Raw genomic sequence first — 25353 nt, 5'->3', positions numbered from 1 at the left:
TTTATTCACAGAAACCTGGTGCACAAAATCAAAAAAAAATTTTTAATAAAAAATATTAATATAAAGTCTTCAAATTTAAAGCTGTATTGCGTTCCTGAGATCAAGTATTCTCCAATTCCACAAGCCAAGTAATTCGTGATACGTCTTAATATAACTTTTGAGAAATATGTTCTCCTTTCCCCTCTCATTAAGACACCTCTTGTTCATTCAAACCCAATAAGACATTATTTTGCATCACAATTACAGCCTATACATTATATTTACATTCTTCATCAATAACATTAATATTTCTTGAAATGAGTAACCATGTGACTGGTGAGATTGTCCTTGCGGTAGAATTTTCTGTGACAAACTAAACACTGATGCTTGAAAGATGAAGAATCTCTGTGTTTCCACTTGTGCCTAATCCAAGCATCATTGTTCTTGAACAGCTGGCCACACACTTCACATGCTCGACACCATGACATCTCACTGCCATACAGCCAGCTCCTCTGCACGTCCGGAGGGTCTGAAAGTGAAATTTCCCCATTTGCATTTAAACCATTAAATGATTAATACTGGTGGCTTGGTCTATTTCATACACCGGAGCATCTTGTATGCAAACCAGCCAAAGATTAAACACTGGTTGGCTTATTTCATACACTGGAGCATCAAACGCAGCAATTTCTACTTATCCTTAAAATACGCTGGCATGCTCCTTTGAAACAGTTTTCTGCCATAACAATCCACTGGCACACTGAGTAACATCACAAGAAACATTCATACTTGTGAATTAACTAGGGTTTTCTTTCTTATTTCTTTTGAAAGGATGTTTCCTGGATTGTTACCCCTCTGTGCCTTTTAGCTGGCTGAGAGAGCGAGCTAAGCATCACTGGCTTGGAGTTGTGTGCCTGCTTGTTTCACTGAGCCTGTTACCGCACTTATTCGCTGCTTTCTAGATAACTGTATTTCTCTTCGTGGCCTCCCTTTAAATTCCAGTTTATACAGGTGGGCAGTAAACAATCCTCCATTAAATGGCAATTACTTCCCAATACCTGTTTTGTTTTGTTATTGTTTTTTGTTTTGTTTGTTGTTCTGCTTTGTTAAGCCTAAGTTAATAATGACACAGTTGTCGTTTCAATATTGTTCACAAGCACTGCATCATGTTTTAAGAATGGCAGAATGTAAAAGTTTTAAAACACTAATTCATTTAAATCTATCGAAGAAAGGTTTCTTGAAAGAAGGGAAGGCATGACATGGCTCAGCATAGGCTTTGTAGGTTGGTCAACAGGACGAGGTGTTGTCTAGCGCGGGAGAAGCAGAATTTTGTTATATACCTTAGACTAGTCACTTGGGAATTTGGAAAAGTTAAATATTAAATATGAATATATTCTCACTCTGCGAAAGAGTAAGAATAGATGTTTCTAAACAAACTAAGCTTGGCAAATCATGCTCTAGTTTTCCATATAATGGGCAGGACTGTCATAACGAGGATAAGTTAATTTTGGTGTCTGCTTCACCGACACAGTAAGCTCCCCACAGTAAGCAGAAATGTGGATTCAGCATATGTGCAGGTATTCTGCTGTGTGCTCTGCATGTCTTCAGGCTTGGAGTGTGTGGGAAAATGTGTGCTATCACCACCATTCTTAATAATAATATTGCCATTGCCTTCCATTGTGAAAAAAAAAAAAGACAGAAGAGAATGAAAATGGACCTTGTGCCACAGAAGGCAGCAAAACCCATGTTGAAGTGGGGTGTGGGGGAAGAGGTGCATGCAAGTCAACATACACCAATGTGCCTGGGTCTGGCAAAACTGGAGAGAGACAGACTGAGAGACCGAGAGAGACAAACACAGAGACACACACAGAGAGTGAGAATAAATGTTTTGATGACAAAGACGGATAAGTAAATGTATAACAAAAGACAAATGCACGATTTCAGTACTGTTTACTCAGAACATCCACAAAACTTTCATAAGTCATTTTGATTGTGCAGCATTCACTTATTCAAATAACCAAAATAAATTAAACGAACTGAAACAACATTCTATAGGTACAAGCTTTGTGACAGGAAAGAACAAAGGCTAACTGAACAAATGGATAAACCATGCTAACATGTTCCCTTAGGTTGCTGACACTGCATCAAGACCAATTCCACCATCAAGAATACTAAAAAAAACAACACGTAATTATCCAAAATACAAACTTTAAAATATATTACTCAATCACATAAGAATCCTAATTCTCGATAAAAATGTACCTTCTTTACATTTTTTTTTTTTGGTCAAAGCCAACAATGACCTTTCAAAATTAGTTCATGATAAGACTTTCATTTCCAAAACAAATTTACAAACACAGAACATGCCAAATTTTAAAATACTCCTGTAAATTCTACAAAAAGAGAGGGATGGAGGGAGGGAGAGAAAATGGTTGAGGAAGTCAAAAGCCCCTCCAGAAAGAAAACCACATTTTGATTTGCCTTGCCTTTGTATTGCTTCTCAAAAACTAATCACTGACTTGTACTGTTCCCTGCATGTGTACATCTTTCCTTCTTGCAGTATTGGTTTTGTAAAGGACTACTTGTGTTCAAAAACCCACCAACTGCTCAGAAACCCAAGGGCTCTCCAAAGGGAACCCTGGCTAAATGTCATGAACACAACTTTCACAATCTACTGACCCTTTGGCGCTCTCAGTCGTTCCTCAAACAAGCCATGGGCGGCACGCATGTGTCTTATCAGATTGTCATTTCGGTTATACTCGCTGCCACATACAGAGCAGGTGTATGTATTTCCTCCAGCATGCAATCTCACATGTCTATTCAAAGTGCCAAACTGTGTGAAAGATTTCAAGCATATAGGACATTTAAACACCCCTTCTCGAAACACTGCACCAGAATCAACTTCACCTGCAAGATCACATTCTTGCAGCAGATCTCCTGCTTCATAGCTAAAAAATGCACTGAATTCTGATTCCTCTTCACTTTCTATTTTGACTGGCTGCTGTGCTACAGGTCCAGTAAAAAAGGAACTGTGGTTTTTTACTTTTCTTCCCCTCTGCTGAGATGAAGGACATGACAAGCCAATCGCACCTGTAAAAAGATAGGTAGTCACTTTCAATAGACAGTTAAATGAAAGAGGGGAAGAAAATAACAGATTATTGTCAATCTTCAAAAACGTTTTCTTCTAATGACTGATCTGATTTAATCTGACAAAAGTTATGCTGCTGAATACTGTATTGTGTGGACAATGCTTCAGACAATCTTGAACAACCCCCAGTCCTTTTCTGTTTTACGAATCATTCTATAATTCATTTTTCTGTTTTTATTTCTTGCACCATTTTGCAGCTCAAGCATTATGTAACTGCACAAAGACCACCCCCACCCCTCTCCCAAGAGTGTATTTACATGTGATACCATTCTGGTTTTGTTTTTTTAAGACAACAAAATTAACATCTGCAATACTATGACAACTTTCACCCTGTTGCCTTAAAAACCCAAGCATACTTGAGCACGCTTCCCTGTCATTTAAAGACCATGTTAATCAAAGTCCAGGAAATGTTCTCTGACCACTGACAAGCCAAGCTTACTTTTCACCAATCTGAAGTTTTCAAAGTCTGATTCATGAGTGAGCAAATTACAATGAATCCTTGCACTTAAATATGACTGTGCTAACTGGAAGAATGACTACACACGTCTTTTCTATAACTGCCACAAGTCCAGAAAACTATCATACAAACTTAAGACCAATGATAAAGCTCATCTTTAATTACCACAAGAATGGTCATACAGTCGAGTGTTAGTCTTAAGAACCTTTCCACACTTCTGACAGGCAAATAGTTTGCCAACATTATGCTGACCCCGGAGATGTTCCTTGAGAGCACACCGAGAGCTGTATGTGCGCTCACACAAATTGCACATGCTGTTTCTCTTGCCAGCACACTGATTAGCATGAGCATCCAGCGCGTCTGCATCTGGCAGGACGAACATGCACACTTTGCACTGAACACTGGTGTCGTTTGGGTTCATAACCACAGCAGCTGACACTTTTGACTGAGGAACCTTCCCTAACTGATGAGCATCCAACTCCTCTAGCCTGAAAAAGTTGAAACCACTCCCCTCCAAGACTAAAGATCCCTGACGGTGACTTGGGAAACCTGTCCAACTTCGTCTGGCAGCTGGTGAAGACAAAACCAGCAATTTATTTCAATATCATTGGTCAAAGAAAGTTTACTATTAGAAAAAAAAAGAAGTTTTCAAAGTACATAAGAGGGGCAGGGTGAAGGGGGATAAACTGGGTAATCAAATAATTTGTCCCAAGCCCAAAAATGTTTTAACTTAACACACAAGCCTGAATGCATTTCATGTCAGCCACATCAAGTCCAGAGAGGAAAAGGCTGTGAAGTACTGTTGAAAGCAATTACCTGCTGTCATCATCCAGCCCCTTTTCATTTCTTTCAGAGCTAGTTTAAGCATTCTGCATGTTTCTGCATATGAATTTTCAGTGAATCCAGTCTATAGAAAGTTTTTTCACATATCTCACACCTGAAATCGAACTGGCCCTCACAAGCTTTGCGATGCCGATAAATGCTTCTACGGTGCCCAAACTTTTGGTGACATCTTGGACACTCAAAGATTTTCGGTGGCCTTGGTTTGCTGCAGTTGAATGAGCCGATTGAATTCAATAGAGGAAATGCCTGATACGGATATCTGAAGGTCTTCCTTGCACCAGACTCTGATGTATCTACAGATCCATTAGTGTTTGTAACAGTGGCTGAAAGTGTGTCCGACTCCTCCCATTGTCTTTGCCAAGGTAAACTTTGCAGCTCCCACCCACCAGGTAACACTGGAATAAGACAGAACATCACTGCATTTTCCAAATATCAAATGCAAATTATGTTTAATAATATGCATTTCATCTGTCACACTGAGAAACTTTCACTTTGGATAAACACGGTTTCAAAAGACCTCTCATCTAAATGAAGCATCACATATACCATGCTTTGACTGCAAATGATTTTTTAACACATCTGGTCTATAGAAAACCTGTTCACAACAAGGACATTTGAAGTCAAACCTGCCTTCACAAGCTTTCCTATGCCTGACCAAGTTTCTGTTGTAACTGAAGGACTGGTTGCATTTGTCACAAAAATAGATCTTGGGGTGTATGCTCCTTCTCTGCCACCTTTGAACAGAGTACAGTTGGGGAACAGACGTGCTGTAAGAGCCACCAATGCTATGATCGTCACTGTGCAAAACTGTTGACAAAAGCTGTTTCTTTTCAAAGCCAACAAAATGGACTCCTCCTGGCTTCTGAGAAATCTTTGTCCCTGTACACACATGTTGACAGGCACACACACGCGCACACATACACACGCACACGTATCTGCATTAAAAGAGATTGGGGAAAAAAACAAGTGCATTAATCTTAAATTTTGACGATCTAAACACAGTTAATACAAAAAGTTACAGATGACAAAGCCATAGTATCCTTTCTTCATGTGAATGAGAATACTTCTATGGCATCACCATCTTTAACACTAGCCACATCTTTTAACATCTATGCATACTTGTTTCACTATGCTTATTTGAACATCGTTACAAATGTAAACACAGAGACACACAAGAGGCATGCTCAATCTGGAATCAGAATCTTAATATGGATGACTTTTGAGCCAGACTCCTATCAAAATAAAATCTTAGTTCTTACTGACTTGCATATACTAAAACAATCTCAACACCAAATCTAACAATGGACAGGTTTCTAAGTTTATTCCACAGAAAAAGACTCCCAAACCAAAATAAAAACCTTGACGATAACTGGACTATTTCAGCCGGAGTCACTGATAACAGGCAATCATAGTATGTTCATGAAGATGTAAAACTTTTTTTCAAACTTTTGGGCAATTTACATTATAAATTTGGATATAATATGCATTCAATAATATGCTTCAATCACAGAAATTCTAAACATGGTTCTCAGGCAAAGAAAGGATTGAATGCAAACATAACTACCTCAAAGCTGTGCCACACTTCTGACCCTTTCTTCCAGCACAAAAGCCCATCAAACACCAAGGAGGAGCATACAGAATCAAACAGCCTCTGACTGTCAAATGTCCTGAGCAATGAGCAAAAATGCAACTGGAAGTGAGCATGAATTACTACATGCCTCTCACACCACCCTGACCCACCACTGAAGCTGCCAGAAAAAATGAACTCTATTTGTTGATTCTAATATCTACAACGCTTCCAGTTCTCTGAAAGCTATTGATATCTGGCAGTGCAACAGCAGAAGCTGGGGGGTTGGGCTTCACCCGTTGTAATTCTGAAATTTTCATAGCAATTCTGATGGCATTGTTTGCTTCCATAAATCTAGGATCATTCACAATGTCAAAGTCACGAAAGAAAGGGGCACTCTGCAAGTGACGTCGAAGACCCTGTCTTATTGCCATCAAACTGTTTTTGGAGTACACTACTCCATGGCGATTGCGAACATTGGCATAAAAGTCAGCCAGAGTCAAATTGAGTTCCGTTGCGTCCATTCCTTCAAAATTGACCGACTTTCCATGAGCTTGCAAGTATTCCTTGAATAGGTGCACAGCATAACGTGTAGATTCCATTGTCTTGGTGCTTTTAGCTTGGTCTCCACTACTTGTACACCCAACTGCTGACTGGGGCCACAGGTCACCAAAATATACTGTGAAGCAGATGAACAAAGAAAGTTCTCACAACAATTTTTTTCAAGTCATGCAATGGTCAAATAATGCTGGGACCCCCATTTAAACCAGGATGACATCCCAATTAAGCCAATAATTTCATCATGGAACTATCATTACTATTACAAACAAAACTACTACTACTTTTTTTTTTTTTTTAATCAAGAGCACACTGATTTTTTGATTTTTTTTTTTTTAAATATCTGATCCAATGATCATTGCTGATTTCTAACCTGTAATTTTATCATTCATGTGATGACACTTCTTGACCTTACAACTATAGTGTGGCGGACTCCAAAACCAACTTGGTACAGTTAGACAGAAAATTATCCAACCTTTTCCTTTGTCAGTTTTCAACTTTGTATAAATCTAAACCTTCAGGCTTTGAACACTGTACATACTCAATCAGTGGATAGGTCTGAAACAGAAAAAAAGGAATCTAAGGAACCTGCACATCTTCACACCTTTTCTAATGGTTACCAACAGGTGTTCAACAATACTGATCAGCTCAGCTCAGTTCCCAATACTCAGTTCTCTAACTTGCAAACCTGCACTTGCATATTCATACAGTACTTTCTGAATGAGTGAGAGAGGAGGGAAAAAAGGAAAGATGGTACCTTTTCTGAAAATAAACAATTCTTTTTTTCTCTTTTTTTTTTAAACAAACAAACAAAGTTCCCCGACTACCAAACAAGAAAAGAAAAACTTCTGGAATCTGTTCCACTCATTATTCTCCCCATCTATCAACATCACTCCAGTCTTTCCAAAAAGCTCAAACCATTGACAGGGAGTGGGGATGAAAGATACTGCTGGAACAGGAAATGGCAAAATTTGGAAAAACTAAAGTGGTCTAACATTTTGTCCCTGTTTAATGAAACTTCAAATAATTTCCTATTTGCAGTAACTTCTCACTATGATTGTTAGAGCTGGTCATCAAGGCCAACATGCGTTGATAGTTTGTTAAAATTTCCCCAACAAATTCTGAAATATGCACAAATGAAGCTGCTTCTAAACACCTGACTTGGTGCTGATAAGCGGAAGTGTGACAATGCCCAGTTGCACGCACAAACATCCACACTGCAACATCAAATGTGTTCCAAAAATCCAACACAATACCAATGATGTATCAATAGTTGAAATGATTCTGTGCTTAGCAACTGTGTGGTTCAGACTGTCTCAAGTGTTTTTTAATGATCCTACCATGGCAATTTCCAATGAAGCAAGGTTCATCACTTCAACAATGAACTATAGTTCCACTTTTTCTTCTCTTTCTCTCTCTACTGGACCATCACCATTTATTCATTTCAGCAAATATCCATCCACAGACTGGCAATTCACATGCAGCAATAAATCAGGGCCTGGGGTTGGGAGGTGGGGTGCGGGGGAGGGGGGGAAGGGAGCCCTTCTCATACCAATACCACTGCACCAAAGACTGAACAGATCTCTTGAACAATTCACATGCATTTTTTCTTGTGGTCAGCTAGATACCGCCTATATGCAAATCCACAGTTGCATACATCGCAAATGTAGGGCTTGGTTTTCAGATGTACAGCATTGATGTGACCATCACAATCTTGTTGCAAAACAAACCGTTTATTACAAAAATTACACACATAATTTTTCCTCCTCCTTCGCCATTCTGTCAAAAACTCTTCATTGCTTTTCATCACTGTTGACTCTTTCCCAAATCCATAGATGGGTTGCAGAGACTGAAGCGAGTCAGACTGTAACCATGGCCCAACTGGAAGCAAACACATAGAAAAAAAAAAATCCTAGATTAGTACGACTTTCAAATTTCAGACAGGCACAGACAATGCCAACTTCTGAGGAAAATAAACAATGCTGCTTTCTAGCATGTATGATAGTTGTATTTTTCTTCTGTGTTTGGGTTTTTCTGATCGTAACTGGCTTGGGTCAAGGCTGAACAGGTTTTTCTGTGATTGTTAAGAGTTTTCTTTCCATGGAAAGCACGCTGACAGAGGTCACACACATAGGGTTTCAGTTTCAGATGAGCAGAGTTAACGTGTCCTAAGCAATCCCTTGTGCTGGAAAATGTCCGACCACAGAATTCACATGTTTTGCAGCTCTGTCCTCGGTGCAAGAAACCGCTGAGGCCATGTTCCCCCTGGTTGGAAGGAAGAAACTGCCTGTCGCCAGTCATCCCTGCATACGAGCTGCCACTTGATATAGACGGATAATATGTCACTGCAAGGACAAATAGAAAGCGGTTAAGCCAGCTATACTGTCAAGTTCTATTAGGATTGCCTGTTAAATTGTCAACTTCACTCTTGTGAACTTAGCACTTAACAGACAGCCTCATCAGAAACACGGTTCATCTAGGATACTGTCACTGGGCAAGCAAAATGGAAAGGGAGAGATGTAAAGGACCAGTGTAACACAGTCTGATTCAGACTGCAGGGCAACAATGCAACTGATGATTATTCATGCTAAAACGATCAAACTACTATACATATATTGGAGAGCTAGATTGCAAACTGGAATGCCAAACACTGAAAAACTTTTAACTTGATCAGGGCTCTTCTTTTTACAATCAAATTATTAACAGGTGTGACATGTCAATGAACACCACCTGCCTACAGAGATAAAACATTTTTCTTTTGAGTGAGTGAGGGGTCATTTTTAGAAAATTCAATTGTATTTTTCACCGTCTCTCGGGGGGAACCGGAATGTAGAAAATGCTCCATACTGTGCACACAAATTCTCTTGGGGGAAACTGCAATGCAAAAAATGCTCCATACTGTGCACACAAATACTAACAGAATACACCCATTCATGAACACACTGAAATGTATTTACACACTCCTTGCTGCATTTCAAACAAAACTGACAAACATACAGTATGTTTGTCTACCTGTAGACATGCAGGTGTACGAGGCTTTTTTGATTTGTTATAATTTTACTTTGTGCCCTTTCTTGTCTGTTTCATGGACTCACCCTAATCCCAAGTCCGCCGACAGGCATTAACACCTCACACAATATCAAATGTCCCATGCACCATCACAAACTGCAGCAGATGTGTAGCACTACAATGGGTCCTGCCGAACTGCACACTTGGTACATTCACCTGATAAATGAATGTGCTCACTACAGGTAAAGTGTTGGCACCTAACGCACTTGAGCGTCGTCTTTCTATCCTTCTTTCGATCACACACTCGACAGCGCCCTCTCCAGGGGCCGACAGGAAAAGCAGGCTGCAGCAGGCCGTGGTGCCGTGAAGTACGAACAACGCAGAACCCATAACTGTCCTTAGAAACACTAAGGCCCTCTACACCTGCCAAAACACAAAATCTGGTCAGAGTTCCCAAGTAACGCATCAACAATCTTGAGTCTAATCAATAAGAACTTGTAATTGGAAAAAAGATGTTAAAGGGTATGGTGGGTCGTAGAAGGGAAGATGACCAGAGAGAAAAAAAGAAACTCCAACATTTCCCCTGTTTTCTAATCAAGTGAAACAAAAAAACAAAAACAAAAATATCATAACTTGCACAAGATCATGGGCAAAACTGGACGGGTTTGACACACTTGCCAGTGTCTTGGGAAAAAAAAAGAAGAAAAAAGAAAGAAAACTATGTCACTATTTTCAACACTATGTTTAGTTTATTATCTACTGTGAATATATAGTGCAATTTTTAATGCAGTTTTTTTTTGTTTGTTTTTTAATTTTCAAATAAACTGTTATAATCTGCTTTATTTTCTCGAAGATATCTCAAATCTGCAAATACCAATATTTGGAAGCATGCTCCGTCTTAAAACGATTACCCAAAATTTCACAAGTATCCATAAACTATTAAATTCTAAAAACAGAAAATAAGATAGTTACTTGGTGGGGGCACTAATTATACCTGTAAAAAGATACCTGCATCCTCCACACAATGATTCCAAATAAATTTATACAAGGGAGAGAGGAAGGGAACATCATCCATGCAACACTTCAGTGGTTTCATGTGGATTATTCTTTGAATAGTTTTATTGCCAATGTGCAGAAAAAAAGTCAAGATCACATAAGTCAGAAATTAACTCAGCATGTACGCTGGTGTGTGACTGTATGGTCTCCTATATGTGAAACACACACTGTCACTGGTTACAACTAGTTTTTAATCAATTCAATTTTTTTTTTCACAACTGCCTCCACAACTCAAACTTTAACAAAAGACAAAAAAATTTGTTAAAACAAGCACAGTCAATCATCAGTCTTCCATTCCACAGAATGTTTGATATAAACATTAAAACCAAGTTACAAACCAACATTTTCTTTTCATCGATGCCAATCAAGATCATCAAACACAAACAACTTTCAAATATCTCCAAGACAGCAATGTTTTTCTTACACCTCCCCCCCCCCCCACCCCCCCTCCTGCAACTTTCACTTTGACATTTACATCAGACACTGATGATAAGCATATTAAAACTCAAACCAGTTTTGAACAAGTGTCAAATACCAAGCTTATTTTCGTTCAATGTTCTTTGAGACAACATTTTGTTACTACTGACTCTTAACAAATTTATCTGTTTCCTGATACAGACATTCACGAAAATCTTACGGCAACATCTTATACAGAAAGACTGCTCATTACAGCCCAGCTGATCAAGAAAGCCATACATGGGAGAGTAACATATACAAAAAACAAAACAAACAAAAAAACCAAAAAAATCATCCCAAAAACTTCACAAAAACCTGAGACCCAGCTCATCACAAAAGCCATATAAGGAAGAGTGACAAAAGATTCATCCCAAAACTTCACAAAAACCAAAGTACATAATGTATCCAACCAACCTTATCTTTGTTCCATCCCTGAAAGCGGAACGGTTCTTTTTTCTTTACACTTACACCCAACAGACTGAGCCAGAAGGTAGAAAAAAAAGATACCAGAAAGGACAACAGCAGCACATGAAAGAAAAAGAAAATTATCTTGAAAAAAATAATTGTTCTGTGAGAGAAAACTTTCGATCACTTGAGACTTTGCATTTTAGAGACCATGTTTCTTCTCAAATTTTCAATGAAAACGTTTGTGGATCATAATGAACATGTCTTCTTGTGATTCACCAGACTGGTTTCATATGAAAATCCTTTATTACACTTCTCACAAATGAACGGTTTTCTGAACAAATGATGGGCATTGATGTGACCAGTGCAAAGTCTGTTACTCTTGAAGGTTCTTCCACAATACTGACATTTAATAGCACTCTGCTTTACTTCGTGAGAAGGGCCTGTCACCCAGTAACTCTGGTTCAGTGCATATTCTGGATCTAAACCAACACCACCATGTAGGGTCACCTCTTTTCCAAATCCAGGAACAGTCAGTCCAAGAGCTGTCAACAAATGATCATCACCCTGTCACTTGTTTCTTCAACCAAGGATTTATTCTTTTCATTCGCTTATTTTCCTGCAGTCTGAACAAATGAAGCAGAACATCCCAAGACCTAACTATTTACTTGTACATGGTAACAGATCTTACTTTTAAACATATTTACAACAAAATTTGTAATGAGGGCAAAAATGGCTGGTCTTTTTTTTTCTTTTTTTCAACACCCTTTTCCCCCCCCCCCAGCATGAACTAGCAAAGACCAAACTGCAATGGCAAGTTTTACAAACTGTACCTTACAGCACTAAGTAATAGTGCTTTCTTGTACATGAAGCACATGTAAACTCTAACTCCATTCTCTAAAAAAACAAAAAACAAAAACCAGCACGCACACCACCACTCAAGGTCTTATAATAGAGGGTGTGTGTGTGTGTGTGTGTGTGGTGGGGGGGGGGGGGGACCTTGCTTGTGTCAGACTCAGCAACACCAACCTGCAATCTTGTTTCCAAGGCTGGCATATTGGACAATGCAAACACACATGGTGTGTGCATGTTTATGTGTACGAGTGTCCATGTGCCTGTGCCCATGTATGTTTTCATGGCTCACTGCCGATTTACTGCGAAAGTCTGTGGCATATCATTATCACACCATGATTTATTCTTTTAATCTGCAGTTTATTTTATAACAACTCTGCCTTGAACAAAGTACACTTTTGGCACTCCTTCCTCAACTAATGTCTCTGCACTTGACAAAATAATTCATGGCTTTTCCAGCTCTGTTTGTAAGAGAACTGCTGTAAACACTTTCTACACACAAAGGGCTTCAGTTTCAAATGCTGGCTGTTGATGTGTCCGATACAATCAGATTTGTTCCAGAATTTCTTGTCACAATGTGTGCATGTTACAGACTTCTTCCTGACGCCTTCTCCTCTGACGTTCGACATGGTGAATGGTGGTTTTGCCCGAAGGCCAGAACTGAAATCATCTAGTGGCCAACTGGATCCCAAAAGAGGTCCAGGTCCCAGCCTGGTTTCCATTCCCTCAACTGCAGATAGAACATCAAGGAACCAGTTATTTGTTTAAGTTAGCTTCTCAATCAAAACAGACTTTCAAGAAGCAATTCTGGTAGTGCTATCAAGTCTGGCACAGCTAATGGTATGTCACGATTTGGTACAAAAATAAAATAATGATAAAAAAGGAAAGAAAGAAAAGAAACGCTTTTAAAACCGATTAAATCCTTTCTTACAACGGCAGGAATCTATATAATAAATAGAACACAACCAAGTGCAAGTGATGCACAAGTCGGCTGTTAGGAATCTCTACTTCAACGCTGAAGTGCCAGGAAACTGCTTCCAGGAACACCGACTTTAAAGAAGCTAAATTCTCCAAGAACATCTGTTTTGATCAAAGGAAGTGGGTTATTTTCTTAAAATTCTATGTTCCCCGAACTTTTGTTTGTATTTTTTCCAAGCAAGCAATCATTATTTTGAAAACTTGTGGGGTGAGTCTCAGTATTTTGATCACAAATAATTACATATTTACACACAAATGGAAAATCCCCAGACTGAGATGCATGCAATGTTAAAATACACATTAAGCTACAGTTTATACTTTTTCCATTGAAACAGTAGTAAGGGAACCCAGTCATGCCATTCTTTTCATAACATAAATGAACATCCACTCCATTCTCGGTGTACCTCCTAATAAACCATTCAAAGCAGAGAAGATTCATCCTGGCCATAGTTGACCGGCCCGCCACATGTTCTTTTATGCCGTGACAGGCTAGTCCCATAGGCAAAAGACTTGTTACACCTTGTACACTGATGAGGTTTGACTTTCATATGTCCATTCAGATGGCCAATGAAGTGATGTCTTATCAGGATAGTCTTTCCACAGTATGGACAGGTATATCCAGGAGTGTCAGGAGACTTTCTTGACAATTTCAAAATATGCTCAATTCTTGCACCATCCTCCATATTGCCTTGACTGTAAGAGTACATGCCATATTCTTCAGCGCTCTGCCAACAACTTGACTGCAATTCTGTGAGACGGAAATGGTCACATATTTTATATCTTTAGGTAAGAAATGCACAATCTTTTCTCAAAAATTAAAGTTCATTAAGCCTATTAACCATCATGTAATACAGTTAAAATCAGCACAACAAATGCATTCTATGGAGAAGGATAATGTTACCAAAGTTAAAACTTTTATAAAATGATGTCACATAAATCTTAATGATATATGAACAGGGATGAAAACGGTCACTTTTTAATGACAGGTAACTTTCATCATTTATGACACAAATCCAGAATCGAGTGATTCATGTCAGCCAGTGTTTTCCTTTAACCCCAGTGCAGTCTGTCAACATGGGCTTTCAAATGGTCTTTTCGGGCAGTAGTGTATTCACAAAATTCACACTGAAAAGCTCGCCTGCCTTCACAAATAGCCCGATGGCGATACAAACACGACATATGGGCAAACCCTTTGCCACATCGAGAACATTTGTGAGGTTTTATTTTCAAATGGTGGTGATTCATATGCCCATCTAAAAGAGACCACATATTAAACACTCGTCCACAGAACTGGCACGTTAATCCGGTGCCCCTCTCCCTGGCGCCGCCTACTTGTGCCACTGGCCAAGAATTGAAGACAGCTGAAACCAAAACAGCTCAAATCAGTTCTGCTTTGGCTCCAACACCATTTCATTATAATACTAAAGCACTAACAAAGTGTTGTGATCCTCTGTATTCAAATTGTAATATTTGTTTATAATTTCCAGTGCTGCACTTCGCTTTCCAACAAGTTTACACAAGTGGAAGAATCACACAGTGTCATTTTATTTTTCCCTTAACCAATTCAACTTCTCGTCCAACTCAGCATTGCAAACATATCTGAACTGTTCACTAGCATAAAAATCTTATAGGTGCGCAACTTTTCTTCAATTAACTTTTCCATTACTATTTGTTGTGTTTTTTAATACAAAATCAAGAGTATCAACTTTCTCACTTTACAGGACTGACCATGGCCCAAAACAAGAAAATGAAACGGACTCTGTTCTAAATCCTGAGAGAAGCACTGTGGGGAAGGGATGGGGTAGAAACGCTGTGGGGAAGGGATGGGGTAAGATATAGGTGATTCAACCTAATCAAAATCATTCGAAAGATAAGAGCTTTGAGAATGCTTATCAGTTTAGTTTCCTAGCACTTACAGGTCAATTTAGTCTAAGCAAGGTTTAGGTCAAAACATGTTTGTTTGTTTTTTTATTTTCACACCATACATCCAAAGGTATCACTCCATCTAAGCCATATCAAAATTCTGAGAGACAATCAGTGATTCATGCATACATACTTAAAAAGTCACTATGTGAAAAACGTTTTTCTTTCCATTCGTGAAAAACTGGGCGAAAGATGACTCTAGCCTCTATGGAGAAAAGACTCACACATGCTCTTCATGGAAACTGACGTTTTCACTGCCAGCACATTTTACCAAGCTCTGTGCTTATTTTCTACTATCTGCACTCAGTCATAATCTTCATACTATGCAATTTACATGCACACATGAACACACTACTATCAATTTATTCATAACACAGAGGTAGAAACCAAGAGAACAGAGAAACATGAGACAGAGCACACGTCTATGCACCCTCACCCCTCCACTCCTTTCATACACTATCCCACCCTCACCACCACCATCCCAGCCAGGAAATTCAAGGGAGTGAATTTTTCTTGCCTGGTGGATAATTTCTTCAGCAGTTCTGAGCAAAACAAGAAGAGCATGCTGTCTGGACTAAAGTCTACATCAACAAAGCATCAACAGCGCAGTCTGGGGGTTACGTTTCCTTAGGGAAGATAAAGAGGGCAAGTTTCCTTCAAAAGATAAGACTAAAAGAAGCAAGCAGTACACTGGATCTTCTGAAGTTTCAAGTGTAAAGTCCAAGCATTCAATCAGTTCTGTTCATTTTCAAAAAGGAAAAAAAGACAATAATTCAGCACTTCTCTTACTGTGAGTAACTCCAGCATTAACAAAACATCCAATCCAAACCAATTATTTCGTAAGGTAGCCACACTTCCAGGTTAATACCGATTGATGCTCTTCAGCATTCAAGCACACACTCAGACTCCATCCAGAACACCACCACCTGATTCAGTGACTGCTGTGTTCAACAACCATCAGCTTCAGATTTCAGAAATACATAATTTCAACAACACTGAATATAGCAGTTCTTTACAGGCAAGAGTTATAATGAGTGTTTGGCTTGTGAATGCATGGAGAGTTATCTTGTGTCAAAGTACATCCTTCCCCCAAATGAGCACAGACCAATACACAAGATCTGAAAGCATACAGAAGTCATTGGAGATCACTGTGACAACAGCCAAGTCTTTTTTTCCCCATAAAGCAAATATTTACCATAGCATTATCACCACAGTATGATAACAGACATGCACAGGTGCAGGACCGAACTTTTAATGGCAAAGCCCTTGTTGCTCATTAAGCAAAAAATGAAAGAAGAGAGATAAAACATTGTGTAGTTAGGGGAAAAAGAAAAGATCACAACACCAGGCCTACACATCTACATTGTTCCACCAACCATAATTTTAGGTCAAGCACACTGAGACTCTTCCATATAATAAGTCAAATTGTATGTACACATTTTAAAATCTGATCATGTCAGCAAAATGATTCTTGATGAATACCAAAAACTAACAGCTTTTGTTGTTTAGTAGTAAACCAGTCAGAATAGTCAATAATTCCCAAACATCTTCATATTCCACGTTAACAAGTGCAAATTTAGCCACATCAGAATCTGTCGAAAATGAAGAAAGAAATCACTTATTCAGGAATACCCAAAACTAAGCCAACCATATACTGATAACTCTCAGCAATTGGTGCTCTGTCACTTTTCTTTCTTTTTTTTTTCCATATACTCGTATCAAGTGAGGCGGTTCTGAAGCATATTTCACCACCATGTAACTTTGAACCACAGTTGGGGTCAAATGGATCACTTTTCACAGACATTCAAATTATGTCATCTCTGGTCTGAAACGTTGAAATCTGTACAACCATTTCTGAGAAATCACTGTCTACTGATGGACATACACACATTACTCAATTGATGCAGATCCCCGCCCTTAACTTTCCCAAGCTTGGAAGATGGGCAGAGACAAGAAGCGAAAAACATAGCAGAGGTTTTCAATTTCTTATTAAAATGTCATTTTAGTCCAGGGAGTTATGGGTGGGGGCAGATCATCCCCCTTGGCGGCAGAGGCCCCCTCCCCACCCGCTCACCGACAATCTGTCAAATAAATTCACAAAAAAAAACCCACTGTCTCCTTCCTTAGTCCTTGTAAGGCAATCATTGAACTAATACATGCTTGGATGCACAAGGAAATTAAATTACACAGAGCATCCTTTGAACACTACATGCTCGGATGGAACAGGAAATGGAATAAATAAATAATACAGAATTTCAAATTCAACCAGGCAGGATTACACTTCATCAGTTCTCTATCATCCCAGCAGACGAGCATATCCTCAAAAAGGTATCACTGTCACAATCTAAAAATTCAAATATTCCATGAATCTGTTCAAGTACAGGCTACAAGTACAAGCAACAGTCTTGTGCATCTCCACATCTCTTTCTCAAAACCGGGATGCAGAATTCCAGCTTCCCCAGTTCCAGTTTAACCGTTTGTTTTTTTGATGAGCCAAGTACATTTTGTCCAACATGTTTCTTGGACTTAACGTTCAGCATAATCTGTCTTTCTTGCTCCACCAATTAAACTGACAACTTCACATCATACCTTCTCCACAGCACCACTCAATATCAATTACCTTGCTGTGAAATGGTTATCAGGACTGAAAGCCTCAATTTTCTAAGATCTAAGAGCCATTTTAAACACTAAAAAACAGACATTTTCCTCAAGTTCCTTTCTTGAGGATCACAATAAGAAAATTTATGAAGACCTCTGCTATGTTGGTTTATTTCCATAGTTTTGTCAGCAAAACAAAAACCAGCATGAAATAAACCCAAAAAATGTTCACACCACACCTTCAAATCAGTCATTTATTTTGAAAAAAAATTATCAAAATTACTGAACCACGTGGTGAACCAACAACAAAAACACTGTACTGATTAAGTACAACGCAAGTTTGTTTTTATCTTAATAAAAAGCTCCCTGTAATTAGTTCTTGTGTCAAGCTCGAGAGCAAATAATCATACCAGTGCCAGTTTTCAAACATCAACTTCCTTCTTCATCAACTAAAAATTTTTTACAACACATCCTCACATTCTCTCAGCTATTCCCTCACAGTTTTAACACTGGAAATCATGTTTCATTAGAGAAGCACCCGACACTACATGTGTCTAATATAAACAGGCTGTCATCAAGCTACACAGTTGTTTTTTTTAAAGAAAACCCAATGCCACTGCAAGTGCCTTGAGGTCATTTGTCACAGCTTTTCGTTTCACTCAAGTTGTCTTCAATCAGAAAGGCTGAATACAATGTGATAAAAATCATTATAACACTTCTCATATTAAGTTAATTTCAGTTGTGCAAACATGTCTATTTCTCTCAAAATGCAGAATACATGCACTGATCTTAAGTCTGATCTGATGGTATTTGTTCTCTCCTGAGAGTGGTCAGTTCTCAACAGCTCAACATACACAAGATCTCTGTATTATCTATGAAACAAGACAGTTTCAAATCGAAATAATATGAAAATTTCCTCCCTTGATGTGTCCAAGATTACAAGCTGATATTGTAATATTGCAAATATCTGTGCATATGTTTTCTCAAAGGCTGGATGCTGGCACAGCTTTCAGCTCATGTTTAAGAATTATAAACAGACTAGCTGAAAAAGCAGAATTTACTGTTTTTAACTTGAAAAAAAGAAAAGAAAAAAAGTTTATATAAAACTCCAGTCTGCCATATGAATGACTTTTAATTCTCATTTTATATATAACCATTATACACTCTTTGAGTCAGACATGGTTTGGTAGACACATCATATCAGGTCTCACAGCCCAGGCAGTTTTTTTCCCCATCAAATGACAAAGTGAGCACCTGTGATTATGTTACTGAGACAGCCAACGAAGGTTGCGAGAATGCTGTACTGATGTATCTCCAATATGTCAGTTTTTCCATTCTGTAAAATCTAACAAGTTTCATTTACCTTAGAATTTATGCCTAACAGACAAAGGATAACAGTGGCAATGGATTTTCCAAATGTCAAAGTAACTTCAAATTTGTCATACTCATTTTTACACTCACTCCAAAGCAACACATCACCTGTGAACTCCTGTTCCATTTTTGTGTATGTCAGACAGGTTTCATAAACATAATTCCACTCAACCACATGACACACAAATGATTTTTCAGTCCTTGCTAGACATAATACAATCAAGGTTTTTTCACAAGGGCATTCACAAAATATGTTGTCCCAAGATGTCCTCTATTAAATAAATTCTTGCTCACTTGTCCTAGGGTAGTTATGTTTGCTTTAAGCCTTAATGTAAGGCTTTTCACACACTCCATTTCATGTGCAGTGTACAGGCTTTTTATTTCAATTCCTGAGATCCAAGAGATGTGAAGACATTACATTCCCACATTCAATTACCCCAGTACAACCTATCCAACAGTGAATACAGCTGCCATCTTTGGTATCTGGCTCGATTCCATAAAAATAAACCTATTTCCACATCAGCAATCCATCGACAACAGGAAACAACGTATCCTCAAAGCACCCGATCAAAGGTCTGAGATGTGTCCGTAACAGCAAGTTAACAAAACTGCTTCTGTCACACAGATCCCATTTTGACGCAATGACTTCACGACAAGCGACATCAAGTCCTCCATGCAATGATTCTTAACAAACCTTTTCCTCCTGTCGCAGGATGAGCAGCAGTAAGATGAAGCGAAGCAAGGTGATGAGCTGCTATTTGCAGCTGAAGTTTGTCACTGACAACTAGACATGTCAACCTTTCCTCTCAAGACCTCTTGTGGTGCATGTGATTGTTGTTGAAAAGTTTAAGGGTCTGGGCATCAGGGGACCTACACTGTTATTGCCTACTGAACTTTTGCCTACACCCAAAGCCTTATTCCCTAATTTGAGGGGAAGGAAATACGTTCTGACTTGCTTTTGAGAATTTACTATTTTGAGAGAAGAAACTGTTTTTGTTATTTTTTCCAAATTTTATGGGAAATTCCTATACAAGAAGCTAGCTGGTGATAGGGCTTTTCTTTATTTGTTTTTTTTTTTGTTTGTTTTGTTTTTTTTAAATAAAGAAACTGTTAACTGGGGGCTGGGAAATAAGCCCTAACAATTTTGCCTAACATCCCTGCACTATCCAAAAAAAAAAAAAAAAAAGAAAAAAAAAATAAAATAAAAAAAATAACAAAATGAAAACATCCTATTCATCTGACCTGGTGCTTAACAGGAATGAAAGGAAATGCTTACTGAAACATTTTTTCTCACAGAAACTTTTTTCTCTCTCTCTTTTTCTTCCCCAGATAATTGAAAATTAAAAATTCATATTTCAAATAAACGTATTTCCCTTTCATCCCTGTTCACATATCAAAATCTATTCCAGGAACAACCTTGAAAGTTCAGTGAAAGCCAACATATGAAAGGAGCATTTTCAGACTTCGAAAAGTAAAAGGTTTTTGTTTTCTTTTTTTCTCATTTTTTTTCCAAGTTAAAAAAAAACAAAAAAACCGGATTCCTTTCAGTTCAGCAAAGAACTTTCCAGGCTATTACCTGTCAGCCCAGGCCCTCTCCAACAACATTTTTATCTTGAGGTGAATGCTAATGTTACAAGAGAAATCATTCCACCAAAATGTTTTAATATTACCACAAATAAACTAAAGTCCCTACAATTCCCCCCCCCCCCCCTTTTTTCTTTCAGAAAACCAGTTTACAATGTTATGCAAGTCTTGATAATAAAATTTAAAAAAATTACAGTTAAAGGTTTTATACCAATTCTTCGAGTTTCCAAACTTCCATTTTTCAAATATACCTTTAATAAAACCAATAAATAGACTTGAGACTCTAGGCTTCAAATAAAAAATGTGGTAACAATTCAATTTGTTCAAGAGCCTTGAAGAAACAACTCTTGCAACAAGTGGAATGATTTCTTTCGAAGGCAGTTTGTGTTGTGCAGATGAAAACAACAGCACCCACAACTTTTCTGTTCTTTTTCTTTTAGCATGTGTTTGAGATTGGCTAGAGGACAACACAAACTGCCTTCCTTAATAAATTCAATAATATCAATATTTATACATGTCCATTCAAAAAATGCAGTTATCTTCATGAAGGCCTTACTCCAGTCCAGAACATGAAAATGGGTGCTTTTTGCCTTGGCATTCATGAAGATTTGTCACATAGTCCAACAATTTCTTCACATCAATACCCCGCTTTTCAACCTTACAGGTGGAATCATAAATGCATGACTGGGTATATTATCTAAAATGTCTTCTTCAAAAGACAAGTTACTGACAGTTTTGCATCAAGCACAGAGAAAACTCGATCTTTCAGTTTCAGAGAAAATATTAGGAAACTGGAGAAATAAAATTTATGAAAAGTTTCAAATTACTGCCAACTGCCTCTGGTGACATTAAATGTTGATAGTTTGACCCTTACCCACTGCAACCAGTTTTGTTCAAATCAAATCAAGGAAGAAATAAATCAGCTGATAACCAGTCACCAGACAGTTTTGAATCAAAGCTGTGTATTTATGAATAAAATGGCTTAAACATGTGCAGCATACTACCAGATCCAGTGTAGTATTGTCTCCTTTTCCTATTGCTGATTCTTATATCACAAAACCTGCATCAGTTTAAAGATACCAAAGTTAAACCAGTTTGAAAAACCACTAAGAATCTTCTTTTCTGTCTTTCTTTTGATTTGGCATGAAGAGGTATTGAGGGATTTTGTTTGTGGAGGTGGGGTGAGGGGTCAAAAATGTTACTGATAGGGAGAGAAGGAAAGCTTCAAACCCATAAAAAAGAAAAGATCTTGTAATACAAATGTAATACCAGTTAAAATGAAGTCCAGCTTAAGAGCATGAATTTACAATTCATCACTTTCAATTTCTTAAAAAAATTTCTGGATTTTCTTTTCTTCTTTTTTTGAGAGGATATGACGAGGGCTGGGGGGGGGGGAGATTTTGACACTGAAAATGTAGTGGGAAAATAAATAGCTGTCTACTGTCTTCTTTTCATACCATTTGCAATATGAAGCCAAATCACAGAGATGGTGCCATCACTTTAGAACTCCAATAAATCAAACTGTTGAAGCAAACAATTTGTGTATGCCTGCAGGCATGTTTTGCTGTAAGGCTTTGCCCTTAAACTCACTGGCCCATCTTCACACCCTAGTGCTGCAATGGTAATGTAATTCCACCAGGCTAAAACTGGGTATTGATGCTCAGAAAGCTCATCCAGACAGATTCAGCATACCACCTTTTCTCAACCATCATCATCTTCCCTAAAGGCCTCTATTTAGCAATGTGACTGATAACCACTTCTGTAAAAGCGCTCCCCCCTCTAAATATTAGAATTAGTTTCAGAATTTTTTGATTCTCTCAACCTCTCCCAGAACTACAGCTTTCATTCCTTTCCAGGGCAGGGCATGAAAGGCCATCAATTTAAGGCAATTTCTCTATTTTCATGTAACAAAATGTTAATACTGGTGATCTTGAGATCCAAGTTCAAGACAATTCCAGAGGGCTCAGCTACTCTTTACTTTATGTACCAGCATCACAGGCCAAAGATGCCTGCAGTGTTAGGAAATCCGAACTCTCAAAGGTGCAGCCATTAATTTCCCCCGTCTCAAAACTTAATCTAAAATACTCATCCAGCAATCTGATGTTCACAAACTGTTACCCATTTTGAACTCAACTGCTTCAACACAAGCTTCAGCACTTCTAAAATTAATAACAAAAAGTTGCTGTGAACTGTAAACCGAACTCAATTCAAAACAACATTTCATTTAAAAAATACTTTTATTTCATTACTGTATTCAAAACATTCCTTTTTTGACATTTTATCATTCTTCAATTTACCATAACTAACAAGGAACCATGCTGCCTTCTCTATTTCAAACCTTTGAAAGGCGGACGTGTGGCATAGGTTATTTGATCGGCGTCTTTGGGAGAGGGAGGGCGGGGGTTGGATTTCTTTGAAATTAAAGAATACAAACGTAAGGTTTCTCAACATCTAGTCAAATATTAAACCAATTCTGACTGATCAAATTTGCTATAAATGTCTTAGACCACCACTGAAATTTTTGACAAATACTTAACATTTGAGTACTAGTATATAATGGGTAAATGCAATTCTGCAATAAACATTACTTCCCGATCTCTATTCCCTCAGAATCATATCCTACACCCAACAGTATAGTGCTATCCAAGAGTATACCCAAGATGCTGATCTGTCTGAATGAGCATTTTTCCATGTTCAATGAATTGAAACTCACCTGAAGGATCAGCACCATCTTGAGGATTGAAAGGGTCGGACTGTGATGTTGAGGCACCAGGGAAACCAGGATGTTGTGATGTTGCTGTAGCAGAAGGGTAAGCAGAACTGGTACTGGGAAAGACAGAGGTGTTCTGGTGCAACATGACAGGATACAGATCATCACCAGATCGACCTGTTCACAAATTGAGAAAGAAAACAAACCAGTAACACTAACAGCATCATTCACTTTTTTTCAAAATGGTGTATCATATAGAATTCATTCAACAAGTCTTAAGTTATTCAAAAAACAAATAACAAAAGTTGATGTCCTCCAGTATCTGAACAATTTGACAATACATCCTGCATCTGCATAGGTTTCACCAGTAATTTCATATCTTTTCACTGGCTGAAATGACACAATACCAAATAGTCTTACGAAAGAAGAACCCAGTTTGATTTATCAAAGCTACATAACGTCGACTGCACAAGCACAGACGGAAGGCATTTCACCTCTGTGCCCAAACATCTGATGGCATGACTTTGTGCTTTTTCTTCCAGCAGTTTTTTTAAAAATCAAATAATAAATAACGGTTTTTTTTCAGCACAATATCCACTTATACACCAAACTGTAGAAACTCAAAACTCGTTAAGGAATTAGCGTAGCAATGTCAAGTCAGAACTGCCAGGCCAATGGCACAACACAATCACATGTAACCGGTTTCATTAAAACCTCACCTGACTGTCCACTGCTGCCGGTTTGAGCACAACTGGATGGCTCTGACACAAACTCTTCTTTGATGAACGTTACGTCTGTATCAGGCTTCATGTCTGGTGGACTTCGCTGATCACGCGAGGTTTGATTGTCACTGGTTAAAGAGCCAATGAAGCTAGCGAAGTCTGGGGGAGGATTGATGGTCATAATGTTTGATGGAACAATGTCACTTTCATTGTCAATGCTTGCGTTGTCTGACTGATTGCTTGGGGGCTGGCTAATTTCACTTCTGTTTTTCCTTGCTGGCGACGGAGATGGAATGTTGTCTTGGCTGGAAGAAGATGGTGATGAGGGAACAGTTTTTGAAACAGGACTACCAACTGAACTTTTAACAGATGACTGCATACGTCTTTGCGAAGGAGGAGTAGGTGCACTCAAAGGAGACCCTGGTCTTTTAGTGCCAGTTTGAACACCAGACCTGGACTGGTTAGGAGAAGGCGCTGAACGGGATGACATTGGTGTCCGTAAAGGAACTGTACCAGCATTGGTACTTTTTGGTACACTTTCACTTGTTTCTGAAACTTCATCATCTTTCTTTCCTTCACCATCTTTGCCAGACTGTCCCTTAGCTTTACCCTCTGGCTGAGCATGGAAACTGTTGCTAATGAAAGTCACAGAGTTGTCATTTTTACACACTTTTTCATTGAGGAAGTAATTCAGTTTTTTCCCCGTTTTCCCTGCATCTACACTCAGGTATATATGGCCTATCAGTTCAACACCATCTTCGAATTCCACATAGCCATTACAAAGTGACTGAAGAAATTTGGTCAATGACCCCATGAACTTTGTTGATGATTCTTCATCCATGTTTCCTCAGGATTTATCAGTCATCTGAAACATATTTCCAATCTTTAGTTGAAAAGCAAAAACAATGGCAATCTTGTAAACCATATTTAAACTCAACATTTAAAAAACACAATGAATCATTTGTTTTGAAGCAAGAGAATCAACTTTTTTCACTGTACAATTATCAGTGTATGCAGTCGACTTTTTTTATGCAGGGTGCTTTGACACCTTACTGTAAAGTTGGGAAAAAAAAAACAAATCAATAAAATATATATATCAAAATCTCACATGTGTTTTTGATGTGTCAAAAAAAAAATTAA

The 25353-nt window shown here is 38.3% G+C and overlaps 1 protein-coding gene across 44 annotated transcripts in view; it reads right to left on the bottom strand.

Annotated features, from left to right (window-relative positions):
* Nucleotides 1-25353, bottom strand: part of LOC143293577 (uncharacterized) — a 139358-nt gene that overhangs the window by 112839 nt on the left and 1166 nt on the right. For 32 of the 44 annotated variants that reach the window (XR_013056788.1, XM_076604609.1, XM_076604625.1 and 29 more), the window contains exons 2-3: nucleotides 24211-25078; nucleotides 23495-23668 (exon numbers count right to left, since the gene is read on the bottom strand). Coding sequence is in view for 43 of the 44 variants with exons in the window: in XM_076604609.1 (XP_076460724.1) it covers nucleotides 23495-23668; nucleotides 24211-25054 (1018 nt within the window). In the remaining variant the exon portion in view is untranslated. The other 12 variants (XM_076604601.1, XM_076604608.1, XM_076604611.1 and 9 more) reach the window with 12 other exon arrangements.

Source organism: Babylonia areolata, chromosome 19 (genome assembly GCF_041734735.1).
Source record: "Babylonia areolata isolate BAREFJ2019XMU chromosome 19, ASM4173473v1, whole genome shotgun sequence".
In the NCBI taxonomy this organism is placed as follows: Eukaryota; Metazoa; Mollusca; class Gastropoda; order Neogastropoda; family Buccinidae; genus Babylonia; species Babylonia areolata.
The sequence above is the reverse complement of the archived record's forward strand: the minus strand, read 5'-3'. Positions and strand labels throughout refer to the sequence as shown.